Consider the following 25116-nt stretch of genomic DNA (forward strand, 5'->3'; position numbering starts at 1 on the left):
AGGCCCCTAAATTTGATCATTCAAAAAGACGATCTTGGTATTCAAGTCCAGTATATAACAAGACTAAGGATCTTTCTAGTCCTAAGTGTCGCAAGAGCCACCTTGAGCTTCACATTCCACTCATTTGATCTTTCAATCATCCAAGAAGCAAGGCTAAGGACTTGAGTAGAGAGAAGCTTGTGTGCATCCGTTCTTGGTGATCGGTTCTTGCTCAAGTGAAGGCCCTAGCTTGTTACTTTTGGTGATTGGCATCACCTAGGCGATCTTGGTGATTGAGGTGTTTCTTGCGGAGCTTGCCAAGTTGATTGTGGGAGCCCGAAGAAGATTGTACGTGGCTTGAGCTCCACCACGCCGGGATGGTGAACGAAGACTCTTAGTGAGCACCCTCGTCTCGGTGACTTGGGAGGTGACAAGACTCGTAGTGAGTGTCACAACGTGGATTAGGGGTGTGTGCCAACACATGGACACCACGGGAAAAAATTCGATCGTCTCTTGCCCACTCTTTACATTCAAGCACTTAGTTTCATACAATTTATTCATGTGCTTGACCCTAGAGATGATAACTTAGCTCTACCTTGCTTAGCTTTATATTTTGTTGTATCCTGTATAGCTTGTGCAGGTTGTTTAGTTAGCCGGTTGGTGAATTGAGCCTTTCTAGTATTGCGTAGGTTAAGGTTGCTTTATTTTGTTTTAGAAATTTGAAAAAGGCCTAATTCACCCCCCTCTTGGTCCATCGATCCTTACAATTGGTATCAAACCTTCGTTGCTCATTTGGATCATTAGGCTTCACCGCCTAGAGCTATGGCCAAGATGGGTGGATCGCCTCCTCACTTCAAGGGCAAGAACTTTGCTTATTGAAAAGTTCGCATGGCCGCATATCTTGATGCGATTTCCCCCGAAGTGTGGTTAGCAACAAAGACCGGGTTCACCGGAACTCCCACCCCGGAACAACTTAAGTGGAATGCTAAGGCTAGAAATGCAATTTTCGAAGCCATTAGTGAGGAAGTCTTTGCTAGAGTTAATGGCATGGACTTGGCAAGTGATATTTGGAAGGAGCTCATTGAAATTCATGAAGGCTCCACTAAAGTTCGTGAGAAAAAATATCACTTGTTTAGAGCTAAGTATGATTCTTTTAAAATGCTAGCTCATGAAAATTGTAATGATATGTATTCTCGCTTGAATGTCATTGTCAAGGACATTAGTGCACTTGAAATATCTAAAATTGACAGTGGCTCCATCAACCGCAAGATACTCATGCTCCTTCCGAAGCCTAAGTACAACATCATCAATGCTATGCTTCAAAAGGAGAATCTTGATACGATAGAAGTGGGAGAGTTTATGGGCGAAATTCGCGTTCATGAAATGTGTATTCTTGGTATGTCCGAAGAGCCAACTTCAAGCAAATCAATCGCTCTCAAAACCAAGGTCAACAAGCACCGCAAGCTCAAGATGATCAAGCAAGAATCAAGCTCAAGCAATGAAGAAGATGATCGTCATGAAAGCTCATCCGATGATGAAGATGATGGAGAGCTTGCTCTCATGATGAGAAAGTTCACACGCTTGAGTGACTAGATCAACAAGAAGGGTTACAACTTTGACCCTAAAAGAAGAATGTTCCGGCCAAGGAAAGATGTCAAGAACAAAACATGCTACAATTGTGGAGAAAAAGGTCACATCTCTCCAGATTGCCCCAAGCCGGACAAAAAAAAGAAGTATAACAAGAGCAAGCATCGCCATGATTCAAGCGATGATGATGAAGATGAAAGGAAAAACAAAAACAAGAAACTTGGGAAGAAGAAGAGCCTTGACAAGAAAACCAAGTTCTTCCCAAAGAAGAAAGGCAACACCAAGAGAAACTTCTTGGTGGAAAAACAAGAATGGGTGACCGATGTCTCATCAAGTGAAGAATCAAGTGATGAAGAAGACATCGTCACCATTGCTCTCACCAATAAAGAACCATTGCTACCTCCACCTCCTATGTGACTCATGGCAAAAGGTAACACAAAGGTATGTGAGGAGGATAGTGATAGTGATGATGAGCTTGATCCTAATGAATTTGCTAACCTCATCAATGAGTATACATCCATCATCAAGAGGGAAAAGGGCAAGGTCAATCTTCTTGAGAGCACTCATGCCAAGCTAGAGCTAGCCCACTCCGATTTGCTTGGCAAGTACAATGACTTGCTCAAAAAGCACCATGAGTCACTTGCACTTGCTAAGCAAGTTAAAGTGAATCACAAAAAGCTCAAGTAAGAGCATAGGGAGTTAGCTCACAAATATCAAGAGCTTGAGTTTGCCTATGAAGCAATTGACCCGAGTCTTGAGAACTCTATCAATGAAAATATTGAAAAGGTCAATACTTCTACTTCATGTGATAACCTACTCAATGATGCAAATGCTACTAATGTTTTGCCCGAGCTTGCTCCCTCTAGGGAAAAGGAATTGATGGATCAAGTGGCAAACCTAAAGAGTAGTGTGGAGAAGCTCTCACGAGGAGAATACATCCACAAGGAAATTCTCTTCAACAATGCTCGTGACTATGGCAAGAGAGGTCTTGGTTCATTTCCAGAGCCAAACCAAGGCACTACTCCCTCTCCGGAGATCAAGACTAGCTTCATTAAAGAAGTTGGATCATATTGTCAATATTGCCAAGCCACCGGGCACCACACTAGGGAGTGTCCTTTGCCATCACGTCCTTTCCCTACTTTATCTAAAAATTACTCATCTATGCATCAAAATAACCATTTCTTTTGAGTAAGGTAAAGGGCAAGGTGAAGGCCAAATTCATTGGCAAGATTACAAAGGAAGCAAAGAAGAAGCTCCCCAAGAAACTTTGGGTTCCCAAAGCTCTTGTCACACATGTGAAAGGCCCAAAGCTCGTTTGGGCTCCAAAAATTCAAAAATGATTCTCATTTGTGTAGTGAACTACAAAGCCGGTGGAAAATATTGGGTACTTGATAGCGGTTGCACTCAACACATGACCGGCAATGATAGCATGTTCACCTCTCTTGAAGACCCCGGCAATCATGAACATGTCACATATGGTGATAACTCAAGGGGGAAAGTTTTAGGTTTGGGTAGAATAGCAATTTCTAAAGATTTATCCATTTCTAATGTCTTGTTCGTAGAATCACTTAGTTTTAATCTTATTTCAATTGCTCAATTATGTGATCTTGGACTAACGTGTACCTTTGACAAGAATGATGTTGTAGTAATCTTTGAAGAAGATAAGTCATTGGTATTCACGAGGTTTAGGCATGGCAACATTTACTTGGTGGATTTCTCTTCAAAGCAAACAAGCTCAAAGACATGCCTCTTCACCAAGTCGTCTCTTGGGTGGCTTTGGCATAGAAGAATTGCTCATATTAGCATGAGCAACCTCAAGAAAGCCCACAAGAGAGGGATGATCACCGGCTTGAAAGATGTCACCTTTGACAAGAACAAACTATGTAGTGCATGTCAAGTCGGAAAGCAAGTTGCAATACGTCATCCTATCAAGAAGATGTTGTCTACCTCCAAGCTGCTCGAGCTACTTCACATGGATCTTTTTGGTCCAACCACATACAAGAGCATTGGTGGTAACCTCTTTTGCCTAGTTATCGTTGATGATTTTTCACATTATACTTGGGTCATGTTTCTAGGCGATAAGAGTGAAACTCCGGAAGACTTCAAGACATTTGCAAGAAGAGCTCAAAGGGAGTACAACTCCCCAATTGTGAAGATCCGGAGTGACAACGGCACCGAGTTCAGGAATATGAAGATTGAAGAATGGTGCGATGAAGAGGGTATCAAGCATGAGTTTTCCGCCACCTACACGCCTCAACAAAATGGAGTGGTGGAAAGAAAGAACAAAATAGTAATCACTCTAGCAAGAGCAATGTTGGATGATTATGGCACGTCCGAGAGGTTTTGGACGGAAGCAATCAATACGGCTTGCCATGCATCCAACCGGGTGTATCCCCACCGACTCCTCAAGAAAACGCCATATGAACTCATCACCGGGAAGAAACCAAACATCTCCTACTTTCGAGTTTTTGGTTGCAAATGCTTCATTTATAAGAAGAAAAGGCTCGGTAAGTTTGAGAGTAGATGTGATGAAGGATTCTTTCTTGGTTATGCATCAAACTCCAAAGCATATAGAGTATTCAATCAAACCTCCGGGTTAGTTGAAGAAACATGTGATGTGGAGTTTGATGAATCTAATGGCTCCCAAGAGGAGGTTATTGGCTATGACAATGTAGGTGATGAGGAGATTGAAGAATCTTTAAAGAAGATGTCCATTGGGGATATCAAGCCGGAAGAGGTGCATGAAGGCAATGATCAAGGGGGAGGACCTTTCTCGTCTACACCAAGCACCTCCATGGCACCCCAAGTGGATGAAGATAAAGAAAAAGATGATCTACAATCTCAAGAAAGTGTTCCAACGCCAACACCCCAAGTGCAAGAACAAGAAGAGCAAAATGTTCCACCACAAGCACAAGTCATCCATGATCCACTTCAACAAACATCCACGCATGTACTGCTAGTGAAGCATGGTCGTATCTCTAAGGATCATCCAATTGATCAAATCTTTGGTAGTCCTTCCAACGGAGTAAGAACTCGTTCTAAGCATGCTTCATTTTGCGAACATTACTCGTTTGTTTCTTGTATGAACCCACTAGCATAGAGGAAGCGCTTGAGAATTCGGATTGGGTGATGGCCATGCAAGAAGAATTGAACAACTTCACTCGCAATAAAGTTTGGGTCCTCGAAGCTCCTCCGAAAAATAAGAACATCATCAGCACTAAGTGGGTCTTCCGAAACAAGCAAGATGAACATGGGGTGGTGGTACGCAATAAAGCAAGACTTGTGGCAAAAGGGTTTTCTCAAGTCGAAGGTTTGGATTTTGGTGAAATTTTTGCTCCGGTTGCAAGACTTGAAGCTATCCGCATCCTTCTTGCTTACTCTTTTCATCATAATATCAAATTATATCAAATGGATGTGAAAAGTGCATTCTTAAATGGCTTAATTAACGAACTTGTTTATGTTGAGCAACCTCCCGGGTTTGAAGATCCGAGGGATCCTAACCATGTTTATAGATTGCATAAGGCACTCTATGGGCTCAAACAAGCTCCAAGGGCTTGGTATGATAGGCTTCGTGACTTTCTAATCATGCAAGGCTTCAAGATCGAGAGGGTGGACACCACATTGTTCACAAAAGACGTCAACGGGGATCTTTTCATTTGTCAAATCTATGTTGATGATATTATCTTTGGCTCAACTAATGATTTACTAAGCCATGAGTTTGCTACTATGATGTCTAGGGAATTCGAGATGTCCATGATCGGCGAATTGACCTTCTTCCTTGGTTTTCAAGTCAAACAATTGAAGGAAGGGACATTCATCCATCAAGAAAAATATACTAAAGATATCTTGAAGAAGTTCAAGATGGATGAATGCAAGCCGATCAAGACACCCATGGCAACCAATGGGCATCTCGACTTGGATGTGGACGGTAAACCAGTTGATCAATCCCTCTATCGTTCTATGATAGGGTCTTTGCTTTACCTGACCGCATCTAGGCCCGATATAATATTTAGTGTGTACTTGTGTGCCCGCTTTCAAGCAAACCCAAAGGAGTCACACCTCTCGGCTGTGAACAGGATCCTTTAGTATCTCAAGCACACCCCAAGCATAGGCTTGTGGTACCCCAAGGGCGCTAGCTTAGATCTCTTGGGATACTCGGACTCGGATTTTGCCGGAAGCCGTGTGGATCACAAGAGTACCTCCGGGGGTTGCCACTTGCTTGGGCGTTCTCTAGTTTCTTGATCAAGTAAGAAGCAAAATTCCGTGGCTTTGTCCACCGCGAAAGCGGAATATATAGCGGCCGGTGCATGTTGTGCCCAAATCCTATATATGAAGCAAACCCTTTTGGACTTTGGTATGAAACTAGATAGGATTCCACTCCTTTTGTGACAATGAAAGTGCCGTAAAAATTGCCAAAAATCCGGTTCAACACTCTCGCACAAAGCACATTGATATTCGCCATCACTTCTTGCGTGATCACGAAGCTAAAGGAGACATATCTCTTCAAGGTGTGAGATCCGAGGTGCAATTGGCGGATATATTCACAAAACCCTTAGATGAGAGTACATTTGTTAGGCTAAGGAATGAGCTTAATGTATTAGATGCGGCAAACGTCATGTAAGTTGCCATGTCATATAGAAAAATGCATACATATAGGACACTTGTCTAACCATGATAAGATAGTGATGAGCATGGGTTTAGTTAGAGGTGGTGGCCCACTTGTTTTCCTCTAGGCTTGTAGAAAGGCTCATCATGAAGAAGCTTCCCATGGGTTCAAACTTGACAAGTAGAACTTAAATTCTTGTTATGCATTTCTTGTCATATAGATGTGCACTTCATGTTTACCCTTCTCTCGCATGTCGTTATAGCTGGCACCATCATTGCATGCGTAAGGATCACAAAGGAGATCACTTGATGAAAATGAGACTTGTTTCATATGCAAGATCTCAATTCATGAGAAGTGAATAGAGCAAAGTGTTAGGTGCGTTATTGCCTAGTGAGTTATGTCATGATGAGTTTGAAGCTCTCTATCTTCAATATTCCTATGACATGGCTCATACATTTTATTTGGCGCTTTGTCTCGCTTTGCGGCTTTTCCTTGTGTTTGAAAAAAAAACTATTAAGCTTGTATGCTATCCTAAATATTTTGAGGGGTAAAGTCGCCTATGCAAGTCCATTAACTTGAGTTTAGTTGAATTTTATAAGTTTATTGAACTTAGCATAGAAGAGTGAGCTGAGTGAAGGTTTTTCGGGTTCACCGGTTAAACTGACGTTTAATGGACCTACACCATTGGTTTAACCGGCATTACTAAGTTCTGTCTCAGCTCAGTCAAATCTAGGCGTTCAACCGGCGTATGCAAATATCACAGCATCGGATCAACCTGTGAACATAACACAGTTCTGACCTAGCAATCAACCGATGATTTCAGTGTTCAACCGACGAGTTCAAACTTCACATCATCGGTTCAACCGGTGTTCAGATGCAGATTTGCAGAAGTCTCGGGTGAACTGAACCGATGCATTTAACCGGCGTTCTAAACCTAAGCATCTGATCAACCGGCGTTAAGAAAAATCTCGGGGCCCACATGTCATATATGTCTCTTGCCCGCGCCGCCGGCCTCTCTTCCTCGTTCGTTTCCCAACCATTCGCCGCCGCCACTCGCTCCGCGCCCACGCCCGCCTGCAAGCCGCTGCCACCACGCCGCGCACCACCTCGCGCCATCCACGCCGCCCGTGCTCCGCTCGCGCACGCCCATGCCGTCGTGTGCCTGCGCGCCGCCATCTGCCGCGCCGCTCCACTCACGCGCAGCCTGCGCCACCGCCGCCCGCGTGCGCCACCGCCCGTGCGCCGTCGCCGCCGTGCACCTCCGCGCCGCCACACACACACAGAGCCACCGCTGCCTCACCTCACGCCGCCCAAGCAGCAGCGCCCTGCACACCACGCAGCCACAGCACACACACTCGTACAGTGCTTGCAAGGTATTTAACAAATTGCCTGAACTGATATGGGTCGCGAGAAGAGGAAGGGCAAGGAGATTGTGGTCGAGAAGCCGGTCCGCAAGCGGACCTGTGCAGAGAGGGAGGCCGAGAGGGCCGAGATGGTGGCCAAGGCTGCCGAGGAGCAGGCATCAGGCCGTGCTCGTCCGTTCGGGATCCGGGAGCAGCCAGCCAGAGGCAGAGGCAGGGCCATCAGGGCCGTGTTTGAGGCAGCTGCAGGGTCAGATAGCTCAGATTTAGATGCAGCGCAATCAGAGCAGTCTCAGGGGCAGAGTACTCAGGGGTCACCGACTCCACGACGTTCTGGCCGCACTCGGCAGACGTCCCCAGCAGCAGAGCCTCCACCAGTGACCGAGCGTCGCACCGGGCCCAGGACGCGAGGTGGTCACCAGCCACAGGTGCCTCGCAGGACAGCAGCAGCAGCCCGTAGAGCCGAGGCCCTAGTGGCCGAGCGCGCAGTGTTCCGTATGGACACTGTTGTGCATCTGGAGCCAGGTGTGCTGCTCCAGAACTTGACCAAGGAAAATGCGGCAAAGGTCAAGAGGCTCAGGTGGAGCGTGGCAAAGGAGGATTGGTTCCCCGTGACCCGTGACAGCAGGGTTGACCGTAGGTTCTGGACGCTTCTTCAGGCCAGTTTCTACGAGACCTAACAGAGGAGGGGCCACCGGATCTTCCCTCACCGTGTGCTTGACTGGGTCTCTCTGAGGACAGCAGCAGGAGGGGCAGATATTAGAGATCACTTCTCACACTTCAGAGGCCTTCCTAGACTGCTAGAGATGGAGCAGAACAGGTATATTGAGGACTGGGTAAGAGTGTTCTATGCCACAGCCTGGATTGCTCCCGAGCGCAGAGCCGTACATTTCATGTTTGGAGGCCAGGTCTTTGGCTTGTCGAGGGCGACGATTGCAGGAATCCTTGGAGTCGATTTGGTCGATGTCTCCCTGCACGAGAGAGTCTACGGGGACGCAGATCCACCTCGCAGAGCGTTGATTGGCGGGATAGCACCCTCTCATGAGGCGATCTCTCGGTGCTTCCGCCAGCCTTTCCCAGCCTCGTATGCCAGAGTGCCCAGCTTGCTGACTCCAGAGGCGTAAACAGTTCACATGGCCCTCCGGAGGACCTTGTTACCGAGGAGTGGCTACCCAGAGGGGTTCACAGGACTGCAACAGCTACTACTACTCCACATCCTCACTCATGAGCCTTTCGACATTGTGGACTTTATTTTGGCTGAGATCGAGGATGTGATCACTGACGGAATGGGTGTTGTGTGCCAGTTTACTTATGCACACTGGATCAGTTATATTTGTTCTATGATCGTGCCCGCTGACTCGCCGATCAGTGCTGTCTACCGCCAGGTTGAGGCTCCCTGGTTCCCTGTCTACCATCCCACTGCTCCACAGGACCGGAGAAGGGGCAGACAGGCCGAGAGAGCTACCATGGCACAGCTATCGGCAGATGTTCAGGCCCGAGTGGCCTAGGAGGACGAGGCACTACTTGAGGCAGAGGCACAGCTTCCCGGAGGAGACGACGAGATCCACTGGTCAGATATCGAGACAGACTCCTCTGAGGACAACGAGTACTTCCCTCCTGCACCAGCTGCTCTCGATCACGAGACAGGAGGATCCAGAGAGCCAGCAGTCACTACTGTCTCCGAGTCTCAGGTGACTCAGCCGTCCGAGCTCACCTCTCTACTTCAGCAGCTAGTCAGTCAGCAGAGAGAGGACCGGCTCGCGACAGAGGCCCGGCTCACTGCCATCCAGAGGGAGGCTGCTCTAGAGTGTGCCGCATCCGAGGAGCGGTTTGTCGGCCTACTTGACAGAGTCACTCAGAGGACAGATGCTCAGTTCCAGCAGATGCAGCAGGGCATGATGGCTATGTTCGGCATGATCACACATCTATACTCTCACTCCGGACTAGCCCCGCAGCAGCCAGGTCTTCAGGGTATGGGAGCACCTACACTTACAGTCACTCCAGCTCCAGCCTCTATAGCAGCTCCAGCTTCTTCGACGACACCAGAGACCACATTCTCGTTGTCCGCACTTCTTGGGTCTACCAGTCGTCAGATCTTTTCGCCACTGCCAGCGACTACGCTTTTTCAGGACTCACCGTCAGCGGTTCAGTCAGTCGCCCTCCCCGTCGTACCACAGGCACCACTTTCAGGGGGAGGAGCAGGAGAGGAGTCCCTACCACCGCAGTTGACGCAGCCAGCAGCCTCAACAGTCATGACTTCAGATGCTGACACCTCTTCTGCTGACCCACTTACGACTTCTACGGATCCTCTCCCAGGCAGTGCCAGCACGAGAGCCTCCACGACAGCTACACCTCTAGAGAGCTAGGACCCGCAGTTCCCGTCCGTCACCGAGGGTTCTCCATCTGACGACGACGACGACGACCTGGACCGCTTCCTCGCCGTGCCGCGACAGCAGGACCCGTAGCTCGCCTTTTTGGTGCTTTGATGCCAAAGGGGGAGAGAGTTAGTGGGAGTCATAGAGGAGTTGGAGTCAGGGGGAGGGTAGAGCTAGCAGAGTGATCGTAGATGCCAGGACTTGATTGTTGTATCTTTATTGGCTTCTAGTTCATGGACATGTATATTTGACTCTTGTGCATGTTGCTCTTTTATGACATGTCTATGGATACTGTTCGAGCCTTCGTGCTCTTTGTGCGTTTCTTTTCGCGCATTAATCTTTCTTGCTTTACTCGTTTAAGTTATTATTTGTGTTGTCATCAATCACCAAAAAGGGGGAGATTGAAAGCATCTAGGCCCTCTAGGTATGTTTTGGTGATTAATGACAACCATTATTGTGACTAATGAGTTTGTGCAGCATAATAAAATCTTATCGCTCATTGGATCATATGTTAAAGAGGCCCCTAAATTTGATCATTCAAAAAGACGATCTTGGTATTCAACTCAAGTATATAACAAGACTAAGGATCTTTCTAGTCCTAAGTGTCGCAAGGTTGAGAAGGACACTTAGGTTAGTATAGATTTTATAGTTTTGTAGAGATCGCATTATTAAGAGGGGTTAAGGCCAAGTAACTTGAGCATGGACATGGTCAATCAAAAAATGGATGCACACATTGGTCACTCAGGTTCTTGGAAGCTCAAACAAGTGATATTCAACTCACATCTCAAGAATATTTGGATTTCATTCAAGACTCAAATCAAAACAGACAAAATCAGGAAAAAGTCTTATCACCGGTTTAACCGACAACATTAATTTTCTATACGTCGGTTAAACGCTGTCACTGAAGCATGGACACTGAGTACACCGGTTAAACCGACGATATTTGAAATTAACGTCGGTGTAGTTGTCCAGAACGTTGGTTTTCCAGGGATTTCTAAGCTTATAATTCACCGGTTAAACCGACGATGGATTTGAGTTAACGTCGGTGCAGTTGTCCAGAATGTTGGTTTTCCAGGGATTTCTAAGCTTATACTCACCGGTTAAACGAACGATGGATTTGAGTTAGCGTCGGTGTAGTTGTCTAGAGAGTTGGTTTTTCAGTTGATCAGTGGACAACTACACTCACCGGTTAAACCGATGATACGTCGGTTAAATTGCCCAAGCTGTAATGGTCAGTTTTTCAAATGGGCAGTTTACATTCATCGGTTAAACCGACGATGAATTTTGGAGGGCCGTCGGATTAACCGGCGTTGCGTACTTTTCTGGCAGCTTTTCTCCAACGGCTCTATCCGCGTGAGCTGCCTATATAGACCCCTCCAATGGGTCATTTTGAAGTCTCTTGACACTAGGTAACATTCATACACTCATTCTATTGTTGAGAGCCACCTTGAGCTTCACATTCCACTCATTTGATCTTTCAATCATCCAAGAAGCAAGGCTAAGGACTTGAGTAGAGAGAAGCTTGTGTGCATCCGTTCTTGGTGATCGGTTCTTGCTCAAGTGAAGGCCCTAGCTTGTTACTCTTGGTGATTGGCATCACCTAGGCGATCTTGGTGATTGAGGTGTTTCTTGCGGAGCTTGCCAAGTTGATTGTGGGAACCCGAAGAAGATTGTACGTGGCTTGAGCTCCACCACGCCGGGATGGTGAACAGAGACTCTTAGTGAGCACCCTCGTCTCGGTGACTTGGGAGGTGACAAGACTCTTAGTTAGTGTTCCAACGTGGATTAGGGGTGTGTGCCAACACATCGACACCACGGGAAAAAAATCCGGTCGTCTCTTGCCCACTATTTACATTCGAGCACTTATTTTCATGCAATTTATTCATGTGCTTGACCCTAGAGATGATAACTTAGCTCTATCTTGCTTAGCTTTATATTTTGTTGTATCCTTTATAGCTTGTGTAGGTTGTTTAGTTAGCCGGTTGTTGAATTGAGCCTTACTAGTATTGCATAAGTTAAGGTTACTTTATTTTGTTTTAGAAATTTGAAAAAGGCCCAATTCACCCCACCTCTTGGTCCATCGATCCTTACAGCAGCGCCATTAATGGCATCCCGCGGCCATTAATGGCGTTCGGAGCGTCGCGGAGCGGCGGTTCGGACGGCGAGGCGGCACAGGGTGACGGGACGGCTCTGGTAGGCGCGAGCGAGGCAGGCGGCGCTGTGCTTGACGACGGGCGGTGCGGCGAGCATCCGGGCGCGTGGTTCACGTGGGAGCAGTGCGTGCACGTGGACAGGGGAGGGAGGGCGCTGTGCGGCCGGCGGCGATGGCGGGGCGCTGTGCGCGGCTCTGGGCGCCGAGACGGCACAGGCGACGGGACGACAGCGGCGAGCGGCGCGGCGGGCGTCGTGGCCGCGTGGTGCGCGTGGGGGCGGCCGGGAGCAAGGGTGTGCGCGTGCGTGGAAGGGAGCAGAGAGAAGGAAGGAGAAGAAGGGAGAAGGAGGGAGAAAAGAAAAGAAGAAAAGGAAAAAGGGAAAAAGGAGAAAAAAAGAAAAAAGAAAAAGAAGAGAGAGAGGAAAGATAGAGAGAGCGGCGGGCGGCGGGATTCGCGGCGATGGTCGGGAGCATGCGACGGCTTCGGCGGGTCGCGACGCACGTGGAACGAGGAGGACAGAGAAATGAGACGGTGACTGGTGCGGGTGTCGGGACGGCGGATCGCTGGAAAGGATTTCAAAGGATTAGGGGCTCGGACGAAAAAGGGGTTTAGGAATGATTTGAGCTCAACGATGAAAGGAAATTTTGAAAATTATTTTTAGCGTGTGATTTATCTTGGTAAATTTTCGGGATGTTACACCTTCATTTTGAAAGGCCTGCGAATTTGATCCCTAAAGACGTGAGGCTTGCGAAGTGAGGGCAGTGACGACGAATATAGGTGAGGTGTCCGCCGTGCCCGAGAAAATTGGGATTTTGCCCTTATGAGAAGTGGGTTTCGCTGGATTGCCATCAAATTTGTGGGCTTCGCTAGAATGCTCTTATGAAGTGTGTCCTTCACGCTAGAATGCCATTTCGGCTCATTTGACAGTTTTGCAAATTCTATAGCTTTTTTTAAAACCTGAATGGACAGTTATACCCCTGCCTCCCATATCTCTTATCGCTGCAATCTGGTCACGGGCGGACCTCTCTTCTCCTGTTACTCCCTTGTGCGCCTCTCTTCTGCATCTCGACGGGCACACAGGCGGCGCCGCCGCCTGCCTCCGCCTGTCGCCCCGAGGCCGGGCCCCCGCCTCCGCCCGGCGCACTAGGCCGGCGCCCTGAGCCCGTCGTGGGCGCGTGCCGCACGCAGGGCTGCCTGCGCCGGCCACCAGCAGGGCTACCTGCGCCCCCCCCCCCCCCCCCCAAAGGACCTCTGCTGCGCCGCCCCCAAGGACCTCTGCTGCGCCCCCGAGGGACCTCTGCTGAGCCGCTCCCAGATCTGAGGTGAGACTTTGAAATACCCAAAGTGTGGATTGATTTCTGCAGAGTGTTAATTAGGGTTTTGACAGGAGTACAAGAGTTTCTCTAATGTGCGTGTGCTATGGATTGCAATTGGAGTGATTTAGTTGCTGGGTATGATTCTATATTTCTTCTTTGTTGTTCAATTATTTCCAACTACGAGTAGTTATGTTGCATGCACATAGTGTTCTAACTCAGTCATAATCGATTTATTTTTTAGACTCGATGCGGAGCATGAGCTTAGTTTACTAGCTTTAGATGATGGTGGTAGCACTAGTCGCAATCCAATGCAACCACAGGAACATGCTATTAATTGGGATGAATTACTGATTGAGGAAAGGCAAGATGAGGAAGGGGAAGGAAGGTTAGAAATTATCGATGAGGATCAGCTTTATGTTCTTTTGGGACTGAGAACAGAGGATGAAGCTGCTGGTGGTCTTCCTTCAAATGAGGATCAAGCTACTACAATCAATGGTAGTACAGTTCCTGATATTGACACTACAACCAGGTACACTTCCACAGGTTCTTTTGTGCTTTGAGTCCTTATCTTTGTATAGACTCCACTGCATTGAATGGTAGATGGTGTGGGCACTTAGCAGCAGCCACTGCTCTAGATGGGCACAACTGGATGTACCCTGTTGCATTTGGTTTCATAGATGGTGAGACAACAGATAATTGAGAATGGTTCATGACTCAGCTTCATAAGGCCATAGGAGACCTTCCTACTCTTGCTATTTGCACGGATGCATGCAAAGGTCTAGAGAATGCAGTGAAAACTGTGTTTACTTTTGCAGAACATAGAGAGTGTTTTAGGCACCTTATGCAGAATTTCATTAAGAGGTTTGGTGGTGATATTTTTTGCAAGATGTATCCTGCAGCTAGAGCATATAGACCTGAAGTATTTCAATACTTCTTCAATTTTGTAAGAGAAGCTAGCCCTGATGTGATGGATTGGCTTGAAAAGCATCATAAGTTGTTGTGGATGAGAAGTGCATTTAACACTGAAATCAAGTGTGATTATATAACCAACAACCTTGCTGAATGTTTTAATAATTGGATTAAGGATTGGAAGGACCTCCCTGTACATGAGCTTGCTGATAAAATTAGAGAGAAGGTAATGGTATTGTGGAGGAAGAGAAGAAAAATTGGTCAAAAGCTTAATGGGAGAATTTTACCTGCAGTCATACGTACACTAAAAATGAGAACCAGGGGCTTGGGTCACTTGACAGTTATCAGCTCTGATAGTTTTGCTGCAGAGATATGGGAAATTAATAGTATGCATAACAGACATGTAGTGAAGACTTATCTCCGTCAGTGCTCCTGTCTTGAGTGGCAACACACTGGGAAGCCATGCCAGCATGCTTTGGCTTTGATTACAGCCCAACAAAGTGTAGATGTGGATCTGGAGGACTTCGTGCATGATTACTATTCGGTTGAAAAATTCAGAAATGCATACAAGAGATTGATAGAGCCACTCCCAGATAAAAGCCAATGGCCACATGTGGAACTTCCATTTAGAGTTCAGGCCCCGTGTGACAAAAAGGGTGCAGGAAGGAATAGGAAGTTGCGGATAAAAGGTTGTGTTGAAGGAGGAAGTGGTGGCAAAGGAAAAAAGGCCGTGAAAGAGGCTGCCAATGAGGCTGATAAAGCTGCTGAGGAGGAGGCCATGCAAGCTGCTGATGAGGAGGCCGTGCAAGCTGCTGAAGGTAAAAGGCAAATGATAAGAGGCAAAAGACAGTGCAAGGGATGTGGAGAATTGGGTCATGGAGAAACAAGCTACAAGTGCCGCCTAAATGGGACAAAGAAAAGGTAATGAGAAATCAAAGAAAGCTGCTGCAAATCTTGTTACTTATTGTTTATTTATTGTTACTTATTATTGTTTATTTGCTACAACCTGCAGGAAAAGGAAACCTAGGACAAATACAACCAAGTATGGGAAGAATGGTAATAAGAAATCAAAGAAGGCTGCTGCAAATCCTCCTGTACAAGGTGAAAATGTAGTTGTCCAAGAAGAGAATGCTGCTGTCCAGCCCCTAGAAAATGTTGTTGTCCACTCTGAAAATGCTACTGCTACTGCTGTCCACTATGAAAATGTTGTTGTCCAGCCCCCAGAAAATATTGCCACAGCTAAGGCAACTATTCTTGCAACAAGTCGGAAAAAGTCTATATCACCCCCTCAACTATGGGGTTGGTCTACATAACCCTCCAAACTATGAAATCGTCTATATCACCCCCTGAACTTTCCAAAACCGGTCAAATTACCCCCTAAATCAGTTTTGAAAAATCATAGTAAATCACAGAAAAATCATAAAATAGAAAATCAAATTGTGTTAGACTCCAAATGAGTAGATCTACACAATGAACATATAATATGGTATGCTTTAGTACAATTTTTTTTGCTGTAGCTTTAGATCTATGTTTTTCTTCATAGCTATAAAAATTGTACTAAAGCATACCATATTATATGTTCATTGTGTAGATCTACTCATTTGGAGTCTAACACAATTTGATTTTCTATTTTATGATTTTTCTGTGATTTACTATGATTTTTCAAAACTGATTTAGGGGGTAATTTGACCGGTTTTGGAATTTTTAGGGGGTGATATAGACGATTTCATAGTTTGGGGGGTTATGTAGACCAACCCCATAGTTGAGGGGGTGATATAGACTTTTTCCCAACAAGTCCAGACAGAGTTACTAGAAAGTAAATTCTTTGGGTTGAGTTTATTCTGTATATGCTTTGTCCTGATTTTTTTCTCCAATGAATGCAGCCGCCTTGCTTTCCTACTTGGAGAAGGTACAAGTTCATCCCCAGCAAAGCGGGCTCCAAAATCAAAAAAGAAAGGAGTAACAAAGAAATTGACTCCAAAGAAGCTGAACCCGAACAGAGACTGTACTACTATAAGTTATGTATGAACTGAGATGTAATGACTATGTATGAACTGAGATGAGATTTGGCTATGTATGAACTGAGATGTGAACTAATGTATTGTCTATGACCTACGTATGTATCAAGTTGTTCTGTGGTCATGCTGAATTTTTATTTGCTTGTGTATGAATTAATTTGGTCAGCAGCCATGCTGAATTTTTTATTTGCTTGTCTATGCATTAATTTGCTCTGTAGCCGTACTGCATTTTTTTCTTGTCCATGGGGTTCAGGAGAGTGCGGTCTGCACCCTGGCACCTAGCGCAGGGAGGAGGCCAAACGGCCTGTTAACGGAGGAGCAGCTAAGAGATATGAGGTAAGGGGCAAAATGGTCCACTCAAGTCATAAAAATGAGCTGCAGACTTTGTAATATGGTCAAATAAGCCGAAATGGCATCCGTGAAGGTTCATTAAGACAATCAGCAAAGTCTACAAATTTGATGGCAATCCGTCGAAACCCACTCCTGCCAAAATCCTAATTTTCTCGCCATAGCCAGCTTGGCCCAGTTTGGATGTGCGTTAGAATCGTGGCGTTAGAAGAGAATCTTTCCCGTATGAAGGACTGAATGAAGTCTATTTGTAAAATTTTTTTAGGGATGGTTGTAATTTTTCGCGACGAATCTTTCTCGTATGAAGGACTGAATGAAGTCTATTTGTAAAATTTTTTTAGGGATGGTTGTAACTTTTCGCGATGAATCTAACAATGGTAATTAATCGATGTTTGCTACAGTAATGCTACAGTACCATCATCTATTCGTGCGTCGAAGGCCTCGCTAGATTCTTCAGAGTCATTAGCACAGGGATTTTGGAGTTGATTTTGTTTGACACCGATAACCGTAATAAACGGTGAAAGTGTCACTGTTCACTGGCGTGGTGCAAAATCCTAACGCTCCGGCGCTCCGGCGCACGGTCCTACTCCAGTGCACGATCCTAACCCAGCGCACTCCAGTGTGGGCGAGCTTCGCCGCCGGCGCGGGCCGCCGCCCCGAGGACCGACCACCGTCCTCTGGTCGCGCTCCATCCTCCACCGACCACCGGCATCGCGCTCTCCGTCCTCCACCAGCGCCGCGCTCTACGCTCTCTAGCCAGCCCTTCTCACCTCCAGCCAGATACCCCTCGCCGCCCGCCGTCGCCCGCCTCCGGCCAGATCTGGACGCGCCGCCCCGCCTCCGGCCTCCCCTCCGTCCGGAAGCCCCTCCTCGGTGGCTCTTAGCAAGGCGAGGCGAGACAAAGCAAGAGTCCCAATCGTACTCACCGTCTTTAGCTTTCCAAATATCTCCACCTATCCCCAACCCCCCTCCCCACCTCAGATCCCTAAATCTGCATCGATTCGGTGTCTAACCCTAATACCCGTCTTTCTACCCTACCGTTCCGGCGATCCCACCGGGCCGCCTCCATGTTCACCTCCCGTGGCGGCGGCGGCAACATCTGCATCTGTGAACCGAGCGACCTTAAGGACGGATTCCACTTTGCCAGGAGCAAATATGAGATTGAATCAGTTCTTGCCAAGATCGAGAAGATCTACAGCCGGTTGAAGCTGCCTAAGCACGCGTCGCGCAACGGCTGCTGCTCCTGCGTCGGTCTCCTGGCTCCTGCCACCAATATCATCGTCAACTTCCTCATCTGCAAAGATGCTGCGGAACTGCTGCCCGAAGGACAGGAGGCTGGGGGCATGATCCAGCGGTCTCTCGACGGCCTCATCGCCTTCCTCACCTGCCTCTTCCCCTATCTCCCCGACGCGGAGGCCCTGGCATATCTCTCCGCTGCCGACGGAGACCCCCTTGTCGCCGCCCTCATCATCATCGACAGGCGCGGGCTGACCAGAGAGTCCTTCATCACCGAGACAGGACTCGAGATCGCCCTCAGATCCGCAGCGGTTGCCGCCCAGCACCCAGATCCGCAGCGTTTCATGCGAGGGTGGAAGCTGGTTTCACTTTGCCCACAGGAGTTTGCCAAGTTGGCCGTACCATGCGACGACAATCAAGGGTTGATTTTTGAGCTGGCCCGCAGAATGAGCGTGCTTGATGGGTCCTCGACAGATCTTTGCCTGGCTGATGGGACTTCTTGGGAACTAGCCAGGGATCGCCTTTCATCTTGGAAAGGGGGGCTTCCTCGGCTTCCTCCTGTCCGAGCAACCATGAAGCGCCTGCTCCTTTCCATGATCCACGGATTCTATCTGAAGGCGCTGGGGGCTCTACCGAAGAAGGAGCTGACTGATTGCTATCACCGCAGCTTGCTCATGGGTGGCCACTGCTATGGCCCGCTGGACCCAGTCTCCAACATCATCGTCAACACCATCTGGTATGATCAAACCTTCCCAGCAAGAGAAGTACAGCCACTAAACATGATCAGCACCAACTGCCTGTGGCGCATCACGGCCCAATCACTCTATGGCCTTGTATCCTTCCTTCGCAGCCGCTACCCAAACCTCACACCTGACCAAGCCTTGCAGCGCTTGCTGGACGCACGGGCTGAGTTGTCTTTTGCTGATCCCTTACTGCAAACTGGATGCACCACAACCTCTCGTATGCTGCGCAAAGACGCTGAACATACCAAGCCACACGCCACTCTCACTGAAGCGTATGTTGCTGCAGCCACCGCTGCGTTCCACCCAAGCCCACTATTGCAGAAAGATTTTCTTGGAATACCAGATTCTGTGCGTAATCTCATGGTTATCTCAGAGATGTTGTCTGTGCACGATGGTCAAACAATCCCTAAAGAGAAATTTGAGTGCCTTTTGATCCTTCTCAAGTGTCCATCCTCTGTTGGCACGTCACCCCGACCGCAACAGGAGCTGGAGCATAAACAGGTAAGCAAGAGGGTCTACGTCCAGGCTTCTGTATGCAAGAATATGTTCTGGGGCAAGCATGAGCGAGTCAACAGCATGGTGAGAGCAGTCTTGGACAAGTACAACGAGACCGCGGTTGGTTTCTTCAACTACTCACTTTTATTGCTTTCTCAGATTCTAATCCAAGTATCTAACACTCTTTTTCCTCGTGGTTAAAGGTATCCAAGTATAGTCTTCATGTTATCTGTGGTGTTAATGAGCTTGTTGACCGGGAGTTTAGCTTGGACCGGAGTATCAAATGCCACAATCCTCGGACCCCTTACAAATACAATTACTCTCACATCAATTTCCTGGCAACTCGTGAAGGCTCTTCTTCTGCAACACTTTTCTTTGCTGAATGCAGTAATCATTGCACCAGCAATTCTTGGTGTATCCCTGTGCTACTGCAGCCAGATGCTGGTATCTGTACGATGGCTGGTACGCGTCCAGAGTCCAGGCCAGGTGTTGGTACGCGTCCAGAGACTGGTGTGCAGCCAGATGCTGGTATTGACCTTGCCTATATAATCTTCGACTTCTTGATTTTTATTCCATTATAGAATTATACTCGTTTTAATCTAGTTTTTTTAGCATCATTCAGTTATAAATACAATTTGAGCATGAGCTTGTGATATAGCTACACCTAATTCCAGACCGATTAATGCAAGAACTATAAATAAGGGACCAAGATCTTCTATGAAACAAAATTTGTTATTCAGAAATAGCATAGTCTAAGCAAAGCCATTTTCAACCTTTCTGTCCAGGGGCCCTTAAACATCCAGAGTACGGGACAGATGCTGGTGTTGACCTTTTCTCATTTCCCTATAATCGTTGGCTCATCGTTTTTATTCAATTATGGAATCACTTTGATTGTGATTTGTTGCATAATTCAAGTAATCGAGAGTCTAAGCAAAGCCATGTAAATCTTTGTGTCCAGGGGCTGGTATCCACACAGAGGCTGATGCAGATGCTGGTATGCGTCCAGGGGCTGGTATCCGTTCAGAGTCCGGACCAGATGCTGGTACTGTCCTTTTCTCATGTCCCTATAATCTCTAGCTCCTCGTTTTTATTCAACTATGGAATTGAATTACTCACATTGATTGTGATTTGTAGCATCATTCAAGTAAATACAAATTGAGATTGTAGAAATATGAGTTTATTTCAATGTGAAAGACTGTATGCACATACAAAAAAACGTGAAAGACTGTTTCCATATAAAAAACTAGAAAAACCATGTCCTAGAAAGAAAAAAAATATTATTCATAATAGCATAGTCCAAGCAACCCCATTTACAAGCTTTGTGTTCAGGGGATGGTATCCGTCCAGGGGCGCCAGATGCTGGTATGCGTCGAGGTCCTGGTATCCATCCAGATACTGGTATGCGTCGAGGTCCTGGTATCCGCCCAGAGGCTGGTATGTTCTAGTCTTATGATTTCCATGTTTATTTAATTTCTCGTCAAGTAGATCTGGAAGATGAGAATGGAAACATCAATTCCTGCTCATATAAATACTCCTTCCAGTCAGATTTTCCTGCTGTTTGAATTTTTTAGAGACTAAAGTTAAAGGAAAAAATGATGTTTTGAGACTTCATCACAGTTTTCTCCAATGGTACCCCTTCTTAATATATGCCTGCATTTGTTGCTACACCTGCATGCGCAGTCCAGCATAGAGGTAGCGTGCTTTAAAGTTAATGGAGGGTGCATGGTTACTATTGTGAGATAATAATTGTATCTGAGTCTGTGAAGTGAGCCCCCAAACATTGCTTAAAAGTGACTGGAGGGAGTATGTAGATCATGCTCAAGGATGCTTGCATTGAATATATGGCTTGCTCAAGTATTATGGATGCTGTAGCAGCAACATAAGATTACATGAATCTGACAGAACTTGCCCATCCGTTGTAGTTGAAGCATTTGAGAAGACAAGCTGGTTTCATAAGGAACTGACAGCTCATTTTAAGTTCAATCTATCTGTAGATAATTAGTTTGTGAAATCATTAGCTTTGTTAGCTTTTGATACATCAGCATATCTTAACATTGAAGGTATGGATGTGTGGCTGAATGTTATAAAATAATCTGAGTGGTAGTCTGGTATTTAACTTAATTGGAATATCATGCTAATTTTGTTATACTCTGAACCTAAGCAGTGATTTAGTGTACTTCTTTATGTTTCGAAAGCAATATCTAATTCCCCAGATTGTTCGATATTAGATATGTCTATTTAAAGAATATGATGACATCCTCATTTTGTCAATCGAGAACTTAGCAAAACTATCTAGGATCCTGCTGCCACTGACAGTGCTTTTTGTATGTACTGCAAGCTCGCTGCATTTACTGTGAGTTTGGAGGGAGCAAGATTTTGCATCCAATTGCAAAGAGTTTTTGTGGGCGTGATGATTTTAAGAAGCTCAGTGGTGGAGGTCTTTACACCAATAACCGGCTCATAAAAAAAGAGGTGGTAGATTGGGTGTATGGGTCTCAAGAAGAGACCATCTACTTCAACTACTGGGTGGACGCTGACGCTACCGCCGCGGATGGATATAGGCTGCCGAAGCTGAGGAGGGGGTAAGTAGTGGTGTGGCACAAGTGGCGTGAAACCAGACGATGCCATTGACATTTGTGCTTGTGTGAAAAGCACTTCATATATTCTGTCAAGATGGTCTTCATCCTGAACCGTTAGGCGCAAGCATCTGCAAGTGAACGTTAAACTATGCTGTTTAACATCGGCAAGGTAGCAATGTAGCAGCATCAGAAGTCATGTTTGACAGCTAAACATATTAGTACTGTTGGTGGTGTTTTCACGTCCATGTTTTAAGCATGCAGTTTTCACATTCGGATAAACTGTGCTGTTGGTGACCCCTATACTTCAGTTCCGTTGTCAATGATACTCGGTGGTAGGTGCTGTTGCAGCAGTTGCAGAAACGGGTCAATTACCTGTGTAATTTTAAAGTTTATTTTCCTTGCAAAGTTGACATCCACACAACATTGCAGGAATCCACATCCTCTGTTGATATTGTATTCTTCTTAATCAAAGAAATTCCTTATTTCCAGTTTGGTTTGTAGTACCAATTATGCCTTCTGTTATTTTCTCTTCGGCAAGTGTACCACAATAAGAGCATGATATATCATTTGACAACGTGATGTGATTCAATTTCACTTCATCTGCTTGTGAGGATAAAAAACTTTTCTTTGACCTAGAAGGTCAAAATGCAGCTGTTGCTATTCATAAAAATAATAAAATACATGGTCCATCATTGGCAGCTTTTATAGTTAGATGCAGAACTGGGAGTTATGGTATTCTGCAGTTTCACCACTGGCTACACATTTCTAGGATTTTCCTTCTGGATGACGAAGTTATTTAGGGACTTTGTATAATTCTCTACAGCCTTATAGGTTTCTCTGATGGAATATTTTAGTTGGTGGGGAGTTCACTGCCTCCTAGAGTCCTAGGTGGAATGGATTGTCCTTCTAAGCAGTTAGATCTACTACTGAGCCAAAGTAGTTTTCCAGACGATCTGTTTTTTTAATAGTCTGCTCCACATCAAGTCGAGTTCACATTGCAGTAAGCTTGAATTTAGTAATTGGTTGTTTTTTCTTATCAGCCACCCTGTTAACTGTTGCATTCTAATGTGCAGTTCCTTTGTCAATCAATGCCACAAAAATAATTGGATTTTTCTTTTCTGATTGACAATATTATTTCCATCAGTTGCAAGGGCTTCATTTTTGTGATGCTTGCTGCTGTTATGCCAGGATTTCGCTGGTCCATGACTCAGATTCTGTTACAGGTGAATATATTGGCTGATTTTATACAGTTATTTCACTCTTATGTTTCTTTAATGCCCGTGTGCTAATGATTTCTTTTCTGCATGTTTCATGTGGATCTTGACATATCAAGAAAGATGCTTATGGTATGTAAGCTTTGCTTTATTCTTGAATATCAATTCCAACAGTAGAAGAGTATTTCGTGCAGACGTGCTAATTCTTCTACATATCTGATTATTCAATTGATTTATTTTATGTGTAACAATAAAACCTTTTACTAACCCAGTATGGCCTGGTTCTTGCTTCTCCACTAAGCAATGGCGGACCTAGAACTTTTGTAGAGCCTGGGTGAACATTGCAACAGATAACAAGTTTACACAAACATACAAGTGCAGTTATCTCCAAAAGAGAAAACAGGATTAGCAGCATGCAGTAAGCACCCAGCCGTAGGTCCGCCACTGCCACTAAGTGAGAGGTGGAGTTCTAAAGTTAGGTCCATACGAATTAGATGAGAGCTCTATTCGTTATACAGCATCAGATTCTGTTGATCTTCAGCTTCTGGATCATCATGATTCATGAACAACACTTCACACACATGAGCCCGTTTCTGCTTGAACCATTCCATTTGGCTTAGTATCTCTGTCTCTAGATTGTGTCCTAAGCTTGGATAAAAGTGGGACAACAATTAATTTACTTGAGAATCATGATTTGACTTCTAGGAGTTCATGAACTATCTTCCTTTTGCAGGCCTGGAAAACCCAATTACCATGATGACCCATGTTACACCAGTGATGGCCATAGCCACCATGATACTGTCTCTATTACTGGAACCTTGGAGTGATTTTCAGAAGAATTCATATTTCGATAACCCTTGGCATGTCATGCGCAGTTGCTTACTCATGCTTATCGGAGGATCCTTGGCCTTTTTCATGGTAACGAGTGTTATATGATTTGGGACAAAGCTTTTAGTACTTATCAGACATTTCATGATCTTTAAATTCTGACTGCAGGTGTTAACAAAGTATATACTTATTTCAGCAACAAGTGCCATCACTGTGACGATAGCTGGGGTAGTAAAAGAAGCTGCAACCATTTTGGTAATATTGAAAACACGATCCTTTCTAAATCATTTTCTTTTATTTATTTTCTTGCACTTGCAGTGGATTTGGATTTCATGAACCGCTTATGAAGAATTATCTCCCTAGTTTACCAATTATTTTTGCATGTACTTCTATGAACCATGAACGACAAACAATTAACTTCACTGAAAAAAATCAGAACGATACAGATGGTTGAGAATTGAGTGGCATAGAGAATCTACCTTGTCTTGAACGACAAAAAGTGGAGTTGGTCCATATGTTTGTCTATTACAAATCAATCATCCAATAGTAAAAGAAAAATCCAACAAGTATCTATCTTTGGCATACAATATTAGAAGGAAGCTATTAAGTATCAACTGAGTCACTGAAACACTAAACATATTGCTTGTTTGCCACTGCCAGTACGAGCATGAAGCTTGGTAACCCCAAATGAATATTAGGAAGTAGTCTGTATGTTATTCCTAGGCTCCATAGAATAATATAAATTTTGGTTTCTGATAGCTTTTATAAATGATCCTTTTACCTTGATCTTGCAGGTTGCTGTATTTTATTTCCATGATGAATTTACTTGGTTGAAAGGGCTTGGTCTTTTCACCATTATGGTTGGTGTTAACAAAAAACTAAGGGGATTTTTTCTAAAACCAGCCCCATAAATCTGCTCCAACAAGGAATCGAACTTGGGTACTGGTGCGACCATACGTCCATACTTCAGCCCCTCTAACCAACTAGACTAGAGGAGCTTTTGTTATGGTTGGTTGGTGTTAGCTTATTCCAATTGGTACAAGTTAGTACTCCTTTACGAGAATCTAAGTCACGCACACTCAATGCGATTTCAAAGTCCTTAATTACTACAAAACAAGCTTTAGGGTTAGGGTTTGCTCAGGATTTTGTGGATTCCGTACCCTTGTCGACGACATTGCGCAGCGGATCTACATGCCACACGCGGCAACCGACAGTGGAAAGCCCCTAACCCTCTCTTTAGGGTTAGGGTTTGCTCAGGATTTTGTGGATTTGTTTCGAATTTGGGTTTTCTGCTCTGACGAATCTGCAATTCGTTCGATTCCCCTCCTACTTGCTTATGCGCAATCAATTCTGCAAATTGAATACCATT

General features: G+C 45.6%; 2 protein-coding genes across 9 annotated transcripts; both read left to right on the forward strand.

Moving 5' to 3' along the window:
- The first annotated feature begins 13083 nt into the window (after positions 1-13083).
- LOC120691985 lies at positions 13084-16441 on the forward strand. 3 transcript variants are annotated; one of them, XM_039975201.1, is made up of 7 exons: positions 13167-13383; positions 13449-13512; positions 13619-13906; positions 14462-15207; positions 15299-15549; positions 16081-16102; positions 16170-16441. In XM_039975201.1, exons 4-7 carry the CDS (start codon positions 14516-14518, stop codon positions 16312-16314), a joined length of 1110 nt encoding a protein of 369 aa, XP_039831135.1. In that variant the 5' UTR covers positions 13167-13383; positions 13449-13512; positions 13619-13906; positions 14462-14515; the 3' UTR covers positions 16315-16441. The 3 variants fall into 3 exon arrangements, with proteins under 3 accessions (XP_039831133.1, XP_039831134.1, XP_039831135.1); XM_039975199.1 differs by having other exon boundaries at positions 13084-13383; positions 13619-15207; XM_039975200.1 differs by lacking the exon at positions 16081-16102 and having other exon boundaries at positions 13084-13383; positions 13619-15207; positions 15299-15387.
- A 764-nt stretch (positions 16442-17205) lies between these two features.
- LOC120691392 lies at positions 17206-24876 on the forward strand. 6 transcript variants are annotated; one of them, XR_005682213.1, is made up of 10 exons: positions 17206-19246; positions 19330-19654; positions 20085-20168; positions 20456-20560; positions 21465-21708; positions 22850-22928; positions 23043-23051; positions 23653-23837; positions 23916-24002; positions 24542-24876. XR_005682213.1 is itself a non-coding variant. In XM_039974446.1 (10 exons), the coding sequence occupies exons 1-10, from the start codon at positions 17720-17722 to the stop codon at positions 24656-24658; spliced, it is 2766 nt and encodes a 921-aa protein (XP_039830380.1). In that variant the 5' UTR covers positions 17206-17719; the 3' UTR covers positions 24659-24876. The 6 variants fall into 6 exon arrangements, 5 of the variants coding, with proteins under 5 accessions (XP_039830380.1, XP_039830382.1, XP_039830381.1 ...); XM_039974446.1 differs by having other exon boundaries at positions 23039-23051; XM_039974448.1 differs by having other exon boundaries at positions 23039-23051; positions 23944-24002.
- The last annotated feature ends 240 nt before the right edge of the window (positions 24877-25116 follow it).

Source organism: Panicum virgatum, chromosome 9N, assembly GCF_016808335.1.
Source record: "Panicum virgatum strain AP13 chromosome 9N, P.virgatum_v5, whole genome shotgun sequence".
In the NCBI taxonomy this organism is placed as follows: Eukaryota; Viridiplantae; Streptophyta; class Magnoliopsida; order Poales; family Poaceae; genus Panicum; species Panicum virgatum.